Here is a 16,158-nt window from a genome sequence, read left to right on the forward strand (position 1 = left end):
CTCTTTGGTGCTATTCCCCAGCCTTTTCTTACCGGGACCTCCTTTGTTTCACAGGAGTCCCAACTTCAGCCTTTCCTCTCCTCTGGAACCTCACCTGTCAATGTTGAGGGTATTACTTGACCATGCTGTATTCTCCTACTCAATGTCCAACATTGTCTTCCTTTGCACAGCATGGAGCAGATAGCAGGATCTCATCATTTCCTTAAAGCTCTGTCTGGTATGTTTTCCTCCAACACCCTGAGTATCTTGGCCAGACACCTCACTGCAAATCACCTTATTCTTATACCCCTACCTTTTCACAAGATGTGTACTCTAAATCCGTTCATAGCTCTTATAGCTATTTGCAATTATTACAAATGAGTTCATGTATTTATTTTGTTCATATGGGATATGCATTTGAGGCAGAGGAAGTAGCAAGTGCCAAGCTTCCAAGGCAGGAGAATGCTAGAGGAACTTAGGGAAAGGTAAGGAGATGCTATGGTGGCTGGAGTGGAGAGGAGAAAGTTCAGAGCCATGGGAGAAGAGTCTAGAGAGGTAGTGGTGGGGTCAGATCATGCAAAAGTTTGTCAGCCACTGATCTTCATGCCCTTAATGTTAGTAACCAGGTTTGCCTTGGCAAGAAAGGCTTCTACAGAGGCAAGCTTCTGACATAGTGTGCGCAGGAGTGTTCTTCCTCTTGCTTTGGTTGCTAAGCTTAGAAGCTACCATCTGTTCAGTGGTAGCTGAATTTCTTCATTACTTAATGTCAGTAATATTAAAGTTTCTGCAAAATGATACTTTTACATTGGTATGTGCCACAGCCTGGAATGTGAGTCTAGTATTTACTTGTAATAAATCATCTTCAGAAATACATTAGTATTTATCAGATCTTACAAAATACATAGTTGGAAGTATTTAAAGCTATCTTGTTTTACTACTAGTAAGACCTTAATAAACTGAGCAAATAATATTTGTAAAAATTAACATACATAACATTTACTCCATTGTATTAAAATATTTATTATTATTTTAAACCATTTTAACCATTTGCAGTGTACAGTTCAGCAGTATTAAGAACATTCACTTTGCTCTGCAACCATTGCCACCATCCATCTACAGACCTTCTTTCATCTTACAAAACTAAAACTCTGTTCCCATTAATTATCAGTCCCTATTCTTCTCACCTCCCAGCCCCTGGCAACCATCATTCCATTGTACTTTCCGTCTCTATGAATTTGACCACTGTAGGTACACTATATGAGTGGAATCATATGGCATTTGTCCTTTATTTCATTTAGCTGGCTTATTTCACTTAGTATAATGGCCTCAAGGTTTATCCATATTGTAGCATGTTTCAGAATTTCCTTCCTTTTTAAGGCTGAATAATATTCTTTTATATGTGTATACCATTTTGTTTATCCATTCATTTGTTAATAGACACTTGAGTTGCTGCCACCTTTTAGTTCTTGTGAATAATGCTTCTATGAACATGGATGTACAAATATCTCTTTGATACCCTGCTTTAAATTCTTTTGAGTTTATACCCAGAAGTGGAATTGCTGAATTACGTGGTAATTCTATTTTTTTTTTTTTTAGGAACTTATATACTGTTTTCCATAGCGGCACCCTATTCCATTTCTACCAACAATGCACAAAGGTTCCAATTTCTCTACATCCTTGCCAATACTTGCTATTTTCTGTTTTTGTTTTTTTTTTCTTTTTATAGTAGCCATCCTAATGGATGTGAAATGGTATCTTACTGTGGTTTTGATTTGTATTTTCCTAATGATTAGTGATGTTAAGCATCTTTTTATGTGCTTATGGGCCATTTATATATCTTTTATTTTGTTGTTGAGTTTAAGGAATTCTCTATATATTCTAGATATTAATCCCTTATCAGATATGTGATTAGCAAATATTTTTTTCCCTTCTGTAGGTTGCCTTTTTACTCTATTGATAGTGTCCTTTGATGAAAAAAAGTTTTTAATTTTGAGGAAGTCCAGTTTGTCTATTTTTTCTTTTATTGTCTATAACTTTGGTGTTACATATAAGAAATCATTGCCAAATTCAATATCATGAAGCTTTTCTCCTATGTTTTCTTATAAGAGTGTACAATTTTATTTCTTTTTATAGGGTTGAACTTTGGAGAGAACCAAGCAAATCTTTGGGCATCAGCATTGTTGGTGGACGAGGGATGGGGAGTCGTCTAAGCAATGGTGAAGTGATGAGGGGCATTTTCATCAAACATGTTCTTGAAGATAGTCCAGCTGGCAAAAATGGAACCTTGAAACCTGGAGATAGAATAGTAGAGGTAGTGAACTTTCCGTGTCAAAATATTCACTTGTTCCATCCAGGCAAATTGTCATCTTTATATGGTTAATTGACCCAACATTAGAGTAAAATATGTTTATGGTTAAAGCATTTCTTTCTTATTTGTTTTTTTTCATCCATTTTCTCTTAGTATGTGGTAACAGATTGTATGTCTTGATGTAGATGCTGATATTTGGAGATGTAGCCAACCATTGTAAAAAACATTGGCTCCAAGGTAAAATAATTATGTTCTGTTTAAAGGAACAAAGCCAATTTTTTAGGGAAAAACAAATTGTTTAAAATTATATGTACACACTTATATGTGTACACAAGTGTACACATCATAATTAAATTATTGATTGAAATTTCAATATCATTATTATTTCATTGTAGATAAACTTTGTTGGATAAGATTTTTTTTTCCAACTGAGTCTTTTTTGGTAAAATCTTCAATGCTTAGACATTGATTACCTTTCATTTAAATACTTCTTTCTTAGTCCAAGTGAGGATCTCCTTCCTCCTTCTCAGTGCTGTGTCTGTTCACCATGGAAGGTTCTCTGTGTGTGTGTGTGCATGTGCACCCTTAGGTGCATGCATGTACACATGTATGTGTATTTTGTTATGTTCCAGAGAGAAGCATGTGGTCAAATTGTACCTAATCCCTTAATTCAAAGCAAAGTTAAATATTTTAAGTAGACCCTCATCTCATGAGTCACTCACTCATTTACTTAACAGATACTCCTGGAACAGCTGTTGCATTCCAGGTGCTATAACAGGCTCTGGGCATCCCACAGTAAACAAGGCACCATGCCTGCCTGCCAAGTAGGACAGACTTGACAAGTAATCAAGTCACTGCAGAACAACGTGATAAATTATTTGATCAGCATAAGCTTAGTTTTATTAAGAAGGATAGAGAAAGGGGGTACCTGACCCAGATTTTCTGAGTTTTCAGGATTTACAGAATAGACTAAAAGAGACAACTTCCAAATAACAACAACTTTATTACTACTATAATGACCATTATATTTACTTTATACAAGTCATTATCTCTCATTTTCTAAGCCCATATATCTTATACATTAAAATGCTGTAATTCTTTAGAAGAAGCTTATAACATATCAGCCATGACTTTCATTAGATATCTTAGCCCCCCTTTAAAGAACTCTTTTAGTTAGGGTTTTATCTAAAATTTCCAATTTTAGTTATCACTAGGAAGTTTATTTTATGCATACTTCATTGTTAAATACCTTTGATCTAAATAGAAAAAGTAAGAAATATTTATAATTATTTCTGGAAATAATTGGTCATAGATTTTCCCTAAATGTTGTTTAAATGTCTGAAAAGAGTTAAAACATCTTTTCAAATTGAAAAGAAAGGACTTTTTTGTGTTGTAAAATACTGTATGCAATTTAGCAATGATTTGCTGAGTGCCATATGTGCCAGGGCTTTTCCAGTAAATAAGAAAGCTTTAGTTCTCTGTAATCCTGGGGATTCTAAAATATGTCTCTGCTAAGAGTTTCTGAAAATGTATGTAGACTAGGTGAGCAGAGATCTGCAAAATATTCCATTCTGAGTATAGAGTTCTTTGGATTTGAGTAAAGATATTTAACATCCTGTTAAATTTTCCCACAAGTGGAATATGTAGTAGACATTTCGTAGACATGAATACTGACTTTTGTTCTACAAAAAGTTAGATGCCATCTCTAATGTGTACTGAAAAAATATTGTTATGTCATTCAAGTATCAATCTGAAGGGGGTTTTAACTAAATATATATAATTCTTATAAAGTGATAATGTTCTACACAAAGATATAATAATTTTCTTTTCCAGAAGTGTGTCCACTCTGAGTTTATTATTTTGTTGTATATATCATATGATGGTTATTGGAGATAATAAAATGATAATAATATCCTGTAGTTTTCTGGCAGGATTAGCATTTGGCCTCTTAAACTATTTTCCTTCTTATTCGTACAGTGTATAAGCTGAGCTGATCATCACTCAGGCAAGCCATGTTGAATGAAATTTACAAAATAACTTTCATTTTCAACCTATTTATGTAAGAATTACTAACAGATAAGCACAATTTCTTGGCTTACAGCTGCTATCATGTCTACTGCAAAGATTCTTTTGCCAAACTAACCTTACCATAATCTGATTTTTCTGGATATTAGAATTTTGTTTTTAACTTCAAGCTCCCCTGTACAGAGAGAAATATACAGTGCATCATCCTCCTACTTCCCAAACCACTCCATAATGACTTAGAAGAAAATTAGTACAGTGACTTTTATGATGAAGCCAGTGCAGCTAGGCAGTTCCCCTGTATTATTTCTTTAATGATACTGATTTATTAATTTAAAGGAACAGCTGAGCAATGTAAGGAATGCAGAAGCAGAGCCTTCATTCCAATTTATTATTATTCCAGTTGATTATTGGAGACAGAAGTCTGTGTCCTAAACAAGGGACCACAAGTCTGCTGGACAGATGAAAAGTTCTGCAGCCTCACAAGTTGTCTCAATTATTTTTGATGCTGAAACAGTTTTTCCAGGGTCCTAACCAAGGATCCTCAAAATTCCATATCCACAAGTTGTTGTTGTTCTGTAGCTTCTTGAAATGTTAAGCTGAGGCCTTCCATTGCAGGTGGATGGAATGGACCTCAGAGATGCAAGCCATGAGCAAGCTGTGGAAGCCATTCGGAAAGCAGGCAACCCTGTAGTCTTTATGGTACAGAGCATTATAAACAGACCAAGGGTAAGCGAACACAAAGGGCAAGGTAGGCATATCCAAACAGTGTTCAACTTGGAAATCTAATGTATCAAGGGCCAAGTTGTCTGTATGAGCAAAGACATCGATTTCTGAAATCTCAGACTTGCTAAAATTTGTTTTGCTTTTTCAAAAATTGAATTATCCTGGAAATCCTTTCCACCATGTTTAATAAAGACTGTTGAAGTCTGTTGAAAACACATGGAAGTAAGATTTGTTGGTGGCCATAGGTATGTAGATGGTATCTAGTAATCATTATAATCACAAAATACACAAGTTGTTAAAAGGGATGTGGTATGGTCATTCAGGTTAATAGCCCATGATCTCTACTGGAGTCCCTCAGAAGCCAGAGAAATTACATTTGCTTTAAGTTTACTCTCTAGACAGAATCTCCTGCTTATTCAATCCCATGATTACCTATGAATGATATTTAATGTATTCGTGTATGCCACTAAACATTAAATTTTCACAGGGTAGACTTTGTTTATTTACAAGTGATTTCATAATTGCTGTTTCCCAGCCACAATCACTGTATAGCTCTTCATCACTGTATAACTACTTCTAGACAAAACCCTACTAACCCATTTTACCATCAGTCATTACAGATAAAAGCTTTAAAAAATATTTTAGAAAATATAAGTACATTTAATGAATATTGTTGAGAGAGAAGATACAAAGTGAGGCTTCTTGTATTTGATGTGTCCTAATGATACTGAAGATGAAAATTATGCCAAGATTTTAAAACTGTCTTTTCTATTCTTTCTTTATGTCTCACGAAAAAAAAATATTTTCATATCCAACAATTATTGGGGTCACATACCCCTTTGAAAGTTCTTCAGAAAGATACACGTTCACTCGAAAGTTTGCATACCATTTCAGGCGTTTCCTAGATGCCCTGAAGCTCTTAGAGACTTCCCTTTCAGACTTAAGTTGACCAATCCTGTCAGACCTACCTACTCTCTTTGAATTATCTGCTTACCAGCTTTTAGGGTGGTTGCCTTTAAAAGAAAAATGTCAACATATATGAGAGAAGTTGAAGGCATCTTCTAAAACTTAAAATATGTAATTTTATACATAGATATATTTAATTTTAATTGTAAAATTAAGAATTTAATATATTAATGCTCAAATGATGGAAGGAAAGTAGCAGACTCCTCTGTAGATGAGATCTATCAAAGTAACTTATCAATATTCTATTCCATGGAATATAAATTAAGTGACCAGATTTATCTTACTGGTCCTTCCTTTTGTTGTCAAGACAGGTGTAATTGGTCCGAGTTCACTGTAAGGAATAAATTTAGTAGTTCTTAATGTAAGCAGTTATCTTCACATCTGCAGTTTTTAATCATTCAGTTGTTTATTGTTAGGTAATAATTATCCATTCAGATAGAAAATCTGCCAAATGGTAGGGCTGCATCATGCTGCATTCTTTACAAATGCTATTCAGTTTGTTCAAATAACTATAAATCTTTTTACATTTGTTTCCATTTGTGTGTTAAACATAGACACAGCATGATAATGCTGGTAAATGGCTGTTAAGTTAAAGCTATTTTTTTGTGTGTGGGTGGGTTTTATTCCTTTTTTTGTTTTATTTTTAATTTCCAACTTTTACATCATTTGGGATAATACTATTAATATAAATTGCTGAATAGTGATTCTCAATATTGCTTTAAAAACTTAAGCTACAAACATTTCTTTCAATGTCATTCATGTTTTCTAATGAGCTGAGAAGATATTGTCTTATACACCTGGAAAATGTTCCTATTTTACTATCTGAGGTATAATGACACCTGATTTATAGCAATTATTCCAGGATAAATCTTGCTTACAATGACATGTTTAGTCAAGTTATACTCATTTTGCTTTGAGAAATTAGAATTAATTTTGCGTTTAAAATGAAATGTACTTTGTTTTCAATGGTTTACTTCCCTATGGAAACTATCACATCTCCAGTAATTGAAACAAAAAAACTCACAAGTACGCATACTTGAGAGTCTCTCAGTGTTAAATGTTTTTATTTGTAGATGTAGGATAAAGCTTCTAGGAAATCTTATACATAGGCTGAAAAGCCAGTCAGTCTCTTTGGCCTATAGGCTGTTCAAAAATCAGAAGTTTCCAGAACCAGCCCTGTTAATTCTACCAGTTTGACCATTCACAGAATTCAGTCTGACCACATTGTTTAACTGAAAGCTGGCCCCATTAATGGGGTGGAGAATATTTTCCTCTTCTTTGTGCTGCTTCTTAATTAATAATGTTTCTGCTTTTATCAGGCCTTGGGACTATAAACAGAAATTCTGTCACTGATAATTTAATAAGAAATATAATCTGTTTCTATAAATCGTTCCCTAATAATAGAGCGATCTACCATTTCATCTGCTATGCTTGTGCTATACTTTCATACTCTACTATCAGGGCCAAATTCTAATCCTATAAGATTTGCAAATTAAAAAAATAAAACAAAAGAAATAAAATAAAAATTTTAAAAAGCTAAAATTCTCTTTAAATACTCCATTTCTTGCCATTATAGTTTTGTTTTCTTATGTGCTACAGAATTATAAAGGACACTTGAAACCTAAAAATCCCATGTGTGAGGATTAGAAATAATCTCTACAATCGATAGCATTGAATTATTTTGCCTAAGATATGTTTGTCATTTCTCTCTAGTCATTTCTTGCACCTTAATAAATAAATGGTCCTGTTCCTTGGCATTTGTGATCTTCACTTTGGTAAAGCAGGAGTTGACATTTTCAACTGAAAAGCAGGGAGAAAGTTGAGATGAGCAGAAATGTCATTGTGCCCATTTCTTTTTCCCGTCTTCCCTCTGTAGGAAAAACATTGCAAGAAGAGCAGATTGAAAGGGTAATGTGGCATAAGCTTTAGTGCAGGCGTACTGAGGATAGAGTCTTTCCAGAGTGTTCTCCCATACAGGGTGGTGTCACATGACAACCTTTCTCTACACTTGATGCCTGCCAGTGGGACTTTTTTATAGAGAGAAGTAACACAAACATTTAATTAGAGCCAAAATGAATTTTAAATGTCTGCAATTTCCCCTGAAAGATATAGTCAATAAAAGAAAAAGATAGTGGGTGTGAAAAGAAGAAGAATTTATTGTGCTAAGGAAATTACTTTTCTTTTTTTTTTAACTATGAAAATGCTAAATTGTATCTGGCAGTCATCCTGCCTTTAAAATGTATATTCAACTCTAACAGTCTGGCTCAGGGATTATTACAGGCGAGCCACAAAACCTAGGAGGAAAACTCGAAGGCAGGACTTCAAATATTATCCAAAGCCTCATAAATTCTCCAATAATATGAGAAATTTTATAGGAAATTCTTTAAAAATGTGAATCTCCATGTTTCTACCTCCACAAAAAGTGGGCAGAAAGAGAAAACACCACTGTACAGGGTTTCATTTCTTCACAAATTGTTGATTTTGCTTTTTTTTTTTTTTGAATTAAAAAAGACAGTTACTCCCTCCTGGAACCTGGGGCCTCAAGGCCACGTGTGGCCCTCCAGGTCCCCAAGTGCAGCCCCTTGACTGAATCCAAACTTTAAAAGGGTTTGTTCAGGGAAGTTTGGATTCAGTCAAAAGGCCGTATTCGAGAATCCAGAAGGCCACAGGTTCCCCCACCCCTTAGTCAAAGTATGAAAAGTTTCCTTACAGGGAAACGAAAGAAAAGAATAATGAAGGTTACCAGTAAACTAGCAGACAGATGTTTAATTTGCATTCTGGAACAGATAGACTATTTAAAAAAAAAAAAAAAACATAATTAGCTTTTAAATGTAAATGCAGACTTTTGTGGTTTTAATTTTTAAACACATTTATTGATATGCATGAAGCATATATTAATATATAAAGTCAGCAAAATGTATGTGCCTCTATCTATGATAGTGAAGACATTCAGTAAAAATAAAAGCAATTTGGCATCAACTTGACAAGCTAGTTTTCTGTGTGGTTTGTGGACTGATTTAGGCTCAGGTGTACATTCAGGTCATTAGAGACAAATCTTTAGTTCCAGACCATTTAAGATGTTGCCATTGATTACTAGATCTGACAGGATCTTGTTTCATACAGTTTTTAAAACCAGTAAGTACTTTGTTCTTAAAACTGAGTTGTTTTAAATACTTTCCTTTTGCGCTCAGCGCCTCTTATGTTTCCTTTTAGAAATCCCCTTTGCCTTCCTTGCCGCACAACCTTTATCCTAAGTACAACTTCAGCAGCACTAACCCATTTGCTGACTCTCTACAATTCAACGCTGACAAGGTTGGATAATGCCCATTGTCTTGCCATTGCCTTTGCAAATGTTTTATTCTTTGTTACTGCTGTGCCTTTGTCCCAGTTCACTATTTACTACATTTGGGCAGGAAAAAAAAAAAAAAAACTACGGCTGTGTGTTTGGAGTGGGCATGCAAATCCTTTCTTAAGCACATTTTCTTGCCAGAGAATATTCATTTTTATCGCTGAAATTAAATGGCCCTTCTGAAAAGTAAGGGAGAATCATGAGTCCAGTGCCTTTTCTGCATTTTGATGTGATTTAAATTTTCTGATATTTAATTTTTTGTTAGTTGGCCAAATATATGAACTACTTTCACGTATAATTTCTTCTTTAAAACCTTGTATTAGTTTAAATCCTTTTCAGACTTCTGCAAGGAGGTCATAAAAGCTCTCCCGTGAGTTTTTCACTCTGCAAATAATTGTGTACGTGTGCATGCAGAAATCTGTTGAATATTCATAAAGCGTATCCATGTAAATGCCTGAATCAGGAAACATAACTGTTTCAATGCTCGTAAATCTATATTTGGATATTCTCATATTCTGATGAAATTATAAAACCAAAATTAAAACAAAAATTTACAAGAATTTATATACCATAATTTGATCATGAAAAGGAAAAAAGCTGTCAACAATTTCTTTCAGGAAACATTTTATGAATATTCATCAGATTTCATGTTATTGTAATATGGATAACCAAAGATGCTATATCTGAAGGAATATGTTTTCTATTACTGTAGGAATTACAGAATTCAAGTAGAATTATCTTCCACTGTTCCCCAACTAACCCTTTTGCTCCCACTCCCTTTAAGGTTTGTCTCTGTGTGATATGTTCTTCAGTGGGTGTGTTACAGTGTGCTGTACGTGTGTGCTGTCCCTGATCCGTACATACGTGGCATGGAGTGATTTCAAGCACACTTTGCGTTTTTGCCAATGAAGACTAAAATGATCTTTGCTAAAGAGCTATATTTTCATTAATAAATTTTAAGAAGTGCCAGTAATGAGCCAGGTACACATGATCTTGATGAGAATAAGGGTACTGGCATAGTAAGATAGAACACCTAATTGCCCCTCAGGTAAATACAGGCTTATATTAGTTTTATGATTAGTCAGTTAGGTTAGGGCCCCGTTTTGATTTACTCACAGTATGAAAATGTTGTGCCTAAGATCCCAAACACTTTTTTAGATAAGCAGGGTTTGTTTGTTCTTAAGGAAAATAGGAGCTCAGGAAAATTATGCAGCAAGATCTATATAATGTGCATCTATAGATTTGTTAAAACTATAGGAAGTTTAAATTCGATTTTCTTCTACTTTTTAAAAATGAAATGGCCTGAATTCATACTTACTAGCATTTTCTGTTGTTAAAGAGAAGTAGATTTTTTTAACCAGAAAAATTCTTTAGTACATACTCCCTCCTCTTTACAATGATTAGTGAAACTTTATTGGATCAAATGAGTTTTTTATGTTTGTTCATTTTTATTTGTACATTATTAATTTGAGAGATTTACAGCACAGCATTTGGGAAGATGATAAGGGTTTCATTTGCACTAGAACTTTTATCTATTTGTCCAATGATGTGTGAGCTGAGCATTTTAATACAGCAGATTCTGTTACCTGAAAATCCATTGCTCTTAAGTCTCTGTCAACCAGTTCTCTGCTTTGCCAGAAAATTTAGTGCTTTCTGAATTATCAAAGAAAGATCACATTCACTGTCAAATAGTTTTAGTGTGAGATATAATTTGTGATATTCTGATTCTTGGCACCAATTAATAATTCCTAAGTATTTGTGCATGCCTATCCCTTAGTGTGTTCTTAAAAGAAGTAGGTTTTTTAAAAAATAATAATATTTTTTTCTAGATATAAACATAAATTAAGATAAGTTATGTCAGAGGGTTTTTTATACAGAAAAAAAGTAAAATAAGGCTGGGCATAGTGGCTTATGCCTGTAATCCCAGCACTTCGTGAGGCCAAGGCGGGAGGTTTGCTTGAGATCAGGAGTTTGAGACCAGCCTGAGCAAGAGTGAGACCCCATTTCTACAAAAAATAGAAAAATTAACCAGGGGTGGTAGTTTGTACCTGTAATCCCAGCTACTCAGGAGGCTGAGGCAGGAGGATTGTTTGAGCCCGAAAGTTCAAAGTTGCAGTGAGCTATGATGATGCCACTGCACTCTAGCCCAGGCGACAGAGTGAGACCCTATCTTGAAAAAACAAAACAACAAGCAAATAGTAAAATAAAGATAGGAAAACTATAGGTTCAAGGCATCAGGGACAGCTTCATACAAAGATTAGAACTTTAGCTGGTGTCCCTGACCATTGAGTTAAGTACCGTCTTACTGTGGAAATTGCAGGAGACAACATGGTATAATGGAAAGTGCATTGGATTGAGAATTAAGCAAAAGGAAGTCTAGTGCCAATGTGTGATTTGGAACAAAATCTTTTGCTTCTCCTGGCCTCAGGAGAAGGCCTCAGGCTCAAAAGGTTTTGCCAATGTGTGATTTGGAACAAAATCTTTTGCTTCTCCTGGCCTCAGGTTCAAAAGGTTTTATTCATCTGCAAAATGAATAAAATGAACTCAGTTACTTAAAGATCTTTCAAACTCTAACCTTCTGTTTAATAATCTATAATATTAATATAAGAACTGGATGATACCAAATACCAAATCCTTTTTTTGTTTTTTGAAATAAGACCTATGGTCTCGAGTGACAGCAAGTATGCTACACTTTGGCTTTGTCTGAAGTATGGTCCTATGTTTTCTAATTTACCTTGCAAGCTACCTTGGCAAGGGAAAGATGGTGCTGTCCCTCAGATCTGAGGCTGTGTGCTCTGTGCTAACAGACTGGCTCCCTGGTACATAAGCCTGCATGTGTAATGCTCATTTTCTTGGATTTGTTGAGAGAATCATTTGGAGAGAGGATTCAGGTAGCAATAAAGAATTCTTCATATATATTCTCACTAACAAGCTTTGAAGGGCAACTTCGTTGATAACTTTCTTTTTCTTTTTCTTTTTTTTAGTTTCTTGGAAGACCTTTCTAGACCCTGAAAATCTTGCCCAGAACCCCTGCATATTTATGCTACATTTTGATTGAAAAATTTTTTTCCAAAAGGGAAAGTTTGTCTCATTTTTAAGTCATTTAAGCCTTCAAATTGAATAATTGATTGGCTTAAAATAGCAAATAGCAGTTTATGAATTGTGCTGTGATACTTTTTTGTTTAGTGTATTTAAACTTTACCTGAATCCTTTATAACATTTTCTGTATATGTGAACATTCCATTATTTGTTAGATACTTTAAAGTCAGTCTTTGTTTTTGACATTATAATCTTACTTCTTTTCCTTGAAGTTTTCTTCCTGGAACTGCACATACCCACTGCATTCTTCTTGTCCCCACAGGCTCCCAGTCAGTCGGAGTCGGAGCCAGAGAAGGCTCCATTGTGCAGCGTGCCCCCACCGCCTCCTTCAGCATTTGCAGAAATGGGCAGTGACCATGCACAGTCATCTTCAAGCAGTATCTCAGAAGAGGTGGACAAAGAGGATGAGCTTGATTACAGCTGGAGTAAGTTGTCTTTTGTTATGTACTTAATTACAAGAGGTATTAAAATAGCTCTGAATTTCTCAAAGCTACCCTGGATGAATAAATATGTTGCAACTTTTGTGATATGTAGTACAATTCTGTGTAGCAAAACATGCTATTGTTTGCTGGAATACAGCATACATTCCTTAGCCATGAAATCATGTTCTTCATTTCCTTTAAAAGTGCGTTTTTTGTTAATGTATAAGAATTAAAGAGGACAGGGCACTGTCTCAAAAGCTAGTACTGGATCAACCACCTTGTGGTCTTGAAGAAGTCAGTACCACTTTCTTGGCCTCAGAGTCTTCCTTGTAAAATCTGTTTATTGTTGATATTAAACCTTGAACTTCTGGTATTATCTGTACTTGGAGGGTAACATAGTATAATTGTGGAGATCAAAACTTTTGTCATTTGCTAAGTTGTTTAACTTCCTCTAACTTTTAGCCCAGTTGTTCTCTCTTTTTAAGTCCCAGTTTTTCCCTCAGGTTGCTAACGTTAAATTAGATAATGTCTGAGGAGTGCTAGCACGATGCCTAGTGCACGGGAATCATTCAAAGGCAGCTGTTATTAGGATAAATGGGGTGTCTCTGTTTTCTATGGAAACAAACCATTTTATAGGAAAATATTAAAAATATACCCAAAAGTCATAAATTTCATTGTTTTGAAAGTTTTATTTTAAAAATCTAATTATGTCGTTAAAGAATATGACAATACATGTTTTTAAAAAGTACAGACTATAAAAGTCATACTGCTAGATTTTATAAGGAGTCAGGAGATGGCAATTTATGAAATTGATGCTGTTAAGGATAAATGTAGAATTTGCATGACATTAGCCATGTGGTTTGCAGTTTTCGCAGTCTATTATCAATGATATTAGAGCGTACTGCTAATCTAATCAAGGTGGCCAGAATGTACTCTGAAGAAAATGTGAACTGAGATGTTTCAGTTTTCTATTATTGAGCTACCCCAAAATATGGCTTAAAACTGTGGTCCCCAACCCCTGGAAGGAACTGGGCCGCACAGTAGGAGGTGGGCAGCAGGTGAGCGAGCAAAGCTTCATCTCTATTTACAGCCGCTCCCCATTGCTCACATCACCACCTGAGCTCCGCCTCCTGTCAGATCAGCAGTGGCATTAGATTCTCACAGGAGCACGAACCCTACTATGAACTGTGCATGCGAGGGTTCTAGGTTATGCGCTCCTTATGAGAATCTAATGCCTGATGATCTGAGGTGGAGTTGAGGTGGTGACACTAGTGCTGGGGAGTGGCTGCAAATACAGATTATCTTTAGCAGAGAGGTTTAACTGTACAGAGACCATAACAAATCAGTTGCTTGCAGACTCATATCCAAACCCCATCAGTGAGTGGCAAGTGACAATATAATAATAATATAAATAAAGTGCACAATAAATGTAATGTGCTTGAATCAGCCTCAAATCATCCCTCTCCTCCAGCCTCCCGGTCCATAAAAAAATTATATTCCATGAAACCAGTCCCTGGTGTTGAAAAGGTTGGGGACCGCTGGCTTAAAACAATACGTTGTTATTAATCTATCAAGGTGTGGTGGTGGGCTCAGCTGAACTGGACTTCCAAGATGGCTCACTCACATGGCTGGCAGTACTGGCTGCTGGCCAGTCACTTACCTGGAGCCTTTGCCCTCTAAGATTAAAAGGGGTGGACAACAGACTATACCTTTTTAAGATGTGGGATGGGAGATGTAAATGGCTCATCTAATTAGGACATGTGTCCCAAAAGTGGGATAGTTACATCAGTTTGTCCTAGCCTTCTGGCTCTGTGCAAAAAGAAAAGCCATTCCCTTCATTCTGGATATATGTACCAGCAACTGCCCAACATGATGTGATATACAATGTAGATTTTCCTATAGGAGAAAGGCTCCCACTGATCAGTACACACAAATAGTCTGGATGCCTTAGTTCTGTTCTCTTCTGCAAATGATAAGGTAAATTTCTGGTTTAATCATAGTCTTTTGGGATTTTATAAAGGTGAGTTACTTCTCCTGGGCCTAATCACCTCAAGGTGAACTGATTAATCAGGCACTATGCTCTCTGCACCCTAGATGCAAAGAAATTCCTCAAAATTTGGGTACTCTAGGAAACCAGGCCTGATACCCAGGTGGCCAGTCTATTTAGCTTTTAACTGCCAAAGATTACATTTTGGTACAGATAGTGCCCTTTTGAGATAAAACTAAATAGTCTTCCATTATAAAGCATTTGTTTGTGAATTAACTTTAAATATGTATGTTTTGTTTTTGTTATATGTAGAAAATATCAGAGAGCGTTATGGAACCCTAACAGGAGAGCTACATATGATTGAACTGGAGAAAGGTCGTAGCGGTTTGGGTCTAAGTCTTGCTGGGAACAAAGACCGATCCAGAATGAGTGTTTTTATAGTGGGAATTGATCCAAATGGAGCAGCAGGAAAAGATGGTCGATTGCAAATTGCAGATGAGCTTCTAGAGGTAAGTTCTTGTGGAAAATTTTAAATTTATCCTTGCTGTATCAGTGCAGTGGAATCATCAACTTCCAGAAAAACACCCAGACCTCGTGGTGACTGAAAAAACTATTGCTTGCCTAATAAAATAGATGCATTGCAGCAAATTTGGCTCTAGACCAAATCTCTGCTAAGCCCATGTTCCCATTAAAAGGTCATGACTGTGTAGCACCAGAAACAATTTGTGCTCCAAGACAGTAATAAAGATCACACTTCAAAAACATTTATTTTGTCTGCTGCATTTTTATTAGGAGTTTTTGAAAAGCCAAGTGACCAATCATTCCCCAGTAATGAAGCTGACCCACTGGACATTCTGGAAGTTGAATCACTAATGGGAGAAGTGATAGGGGTGAGGAGGGGTGGGGTCGAGGTTAAGGCTAAATGCAAAAGCAGTAACTCAGCCCAACAAACAAAGGAAATTTGTGGATGATACATTATACTGTTTAGAATTTTATTTGCTTGTGATGTTTGTCCTTGCCTCCTGCAGGCTGGAATCCACATGTCTTTACATTGCCTTTATACTCTAACTCATGCCAAGCGTGTTTCTCTGTTGACTCTGGAGGCTCAGTCAGCAAAGGCTAAATGACTGGATGACTAAGCTGGCAGTTTGCACTGGGCACTGTGCTGCCTAGGCACACACTGCTGCCTAAGTCCTGAATCTGTTCAGCATTGCTTCTCCTATTGGCCTATTCCCAGGCCATGAGTTTTGAGACTAACTGGGAAATGGGATGGCAGGGGATTTCCTGGAATGGGCTTTGC

General features: G+C 35.9%; 1 protein-coding gene across 2 annotated transcripts in view; it reads left to right on the top strand.

Moving 5' to 3' along the window:
• The window catches only part of MPDZ (multiple PDZ domain crumbs cell polarity complex component), a 163,831-nt gene that overhangs the window by 119,941 nt on the left and 27,732 nt on the right, over nt 1–16,158 (top strand). The window contains exons 25-29 of one of the 2 annotated variants that reach the window (XM_045563965.1): nt 2,113–2,290; nt 4,928–5,038; nt 9,215–9,313; nt 12,712–12,874; nt 15,171–15,367. In XM_045563965.1, the coding sequence (XP_045419921.1) occupies nt 2,113–2,290; nt 4,928–5,038; nt 9,215–9,313; nt 12,712–12,874; nt 15,171–15,367 (748 nt within the window). The remainder of the gene's footprint in view (nt 1–2,112; nt 2,291–4,927; nt 5,039–9,214; nt 9,314–12,711; nt 12,875–15,170; nt 15,368–16,158) is intronic. The other variant, XM_045563964.1, reaches the window with a different exon arrangement.

This window comes from Lemur catta, chromosome 10, assembly GCF_020740605.2.
Source record: "Lemur catta isolate mLemCat1 chromosome 10, mLemCat1.pri, whole genome shotgun sequence".
Taxonomy (NCBI): Eukaryota; Metazoa; Chordata; class Mammalia; order Primates; family Lemuridae; genus Lemur; species Lemur catta.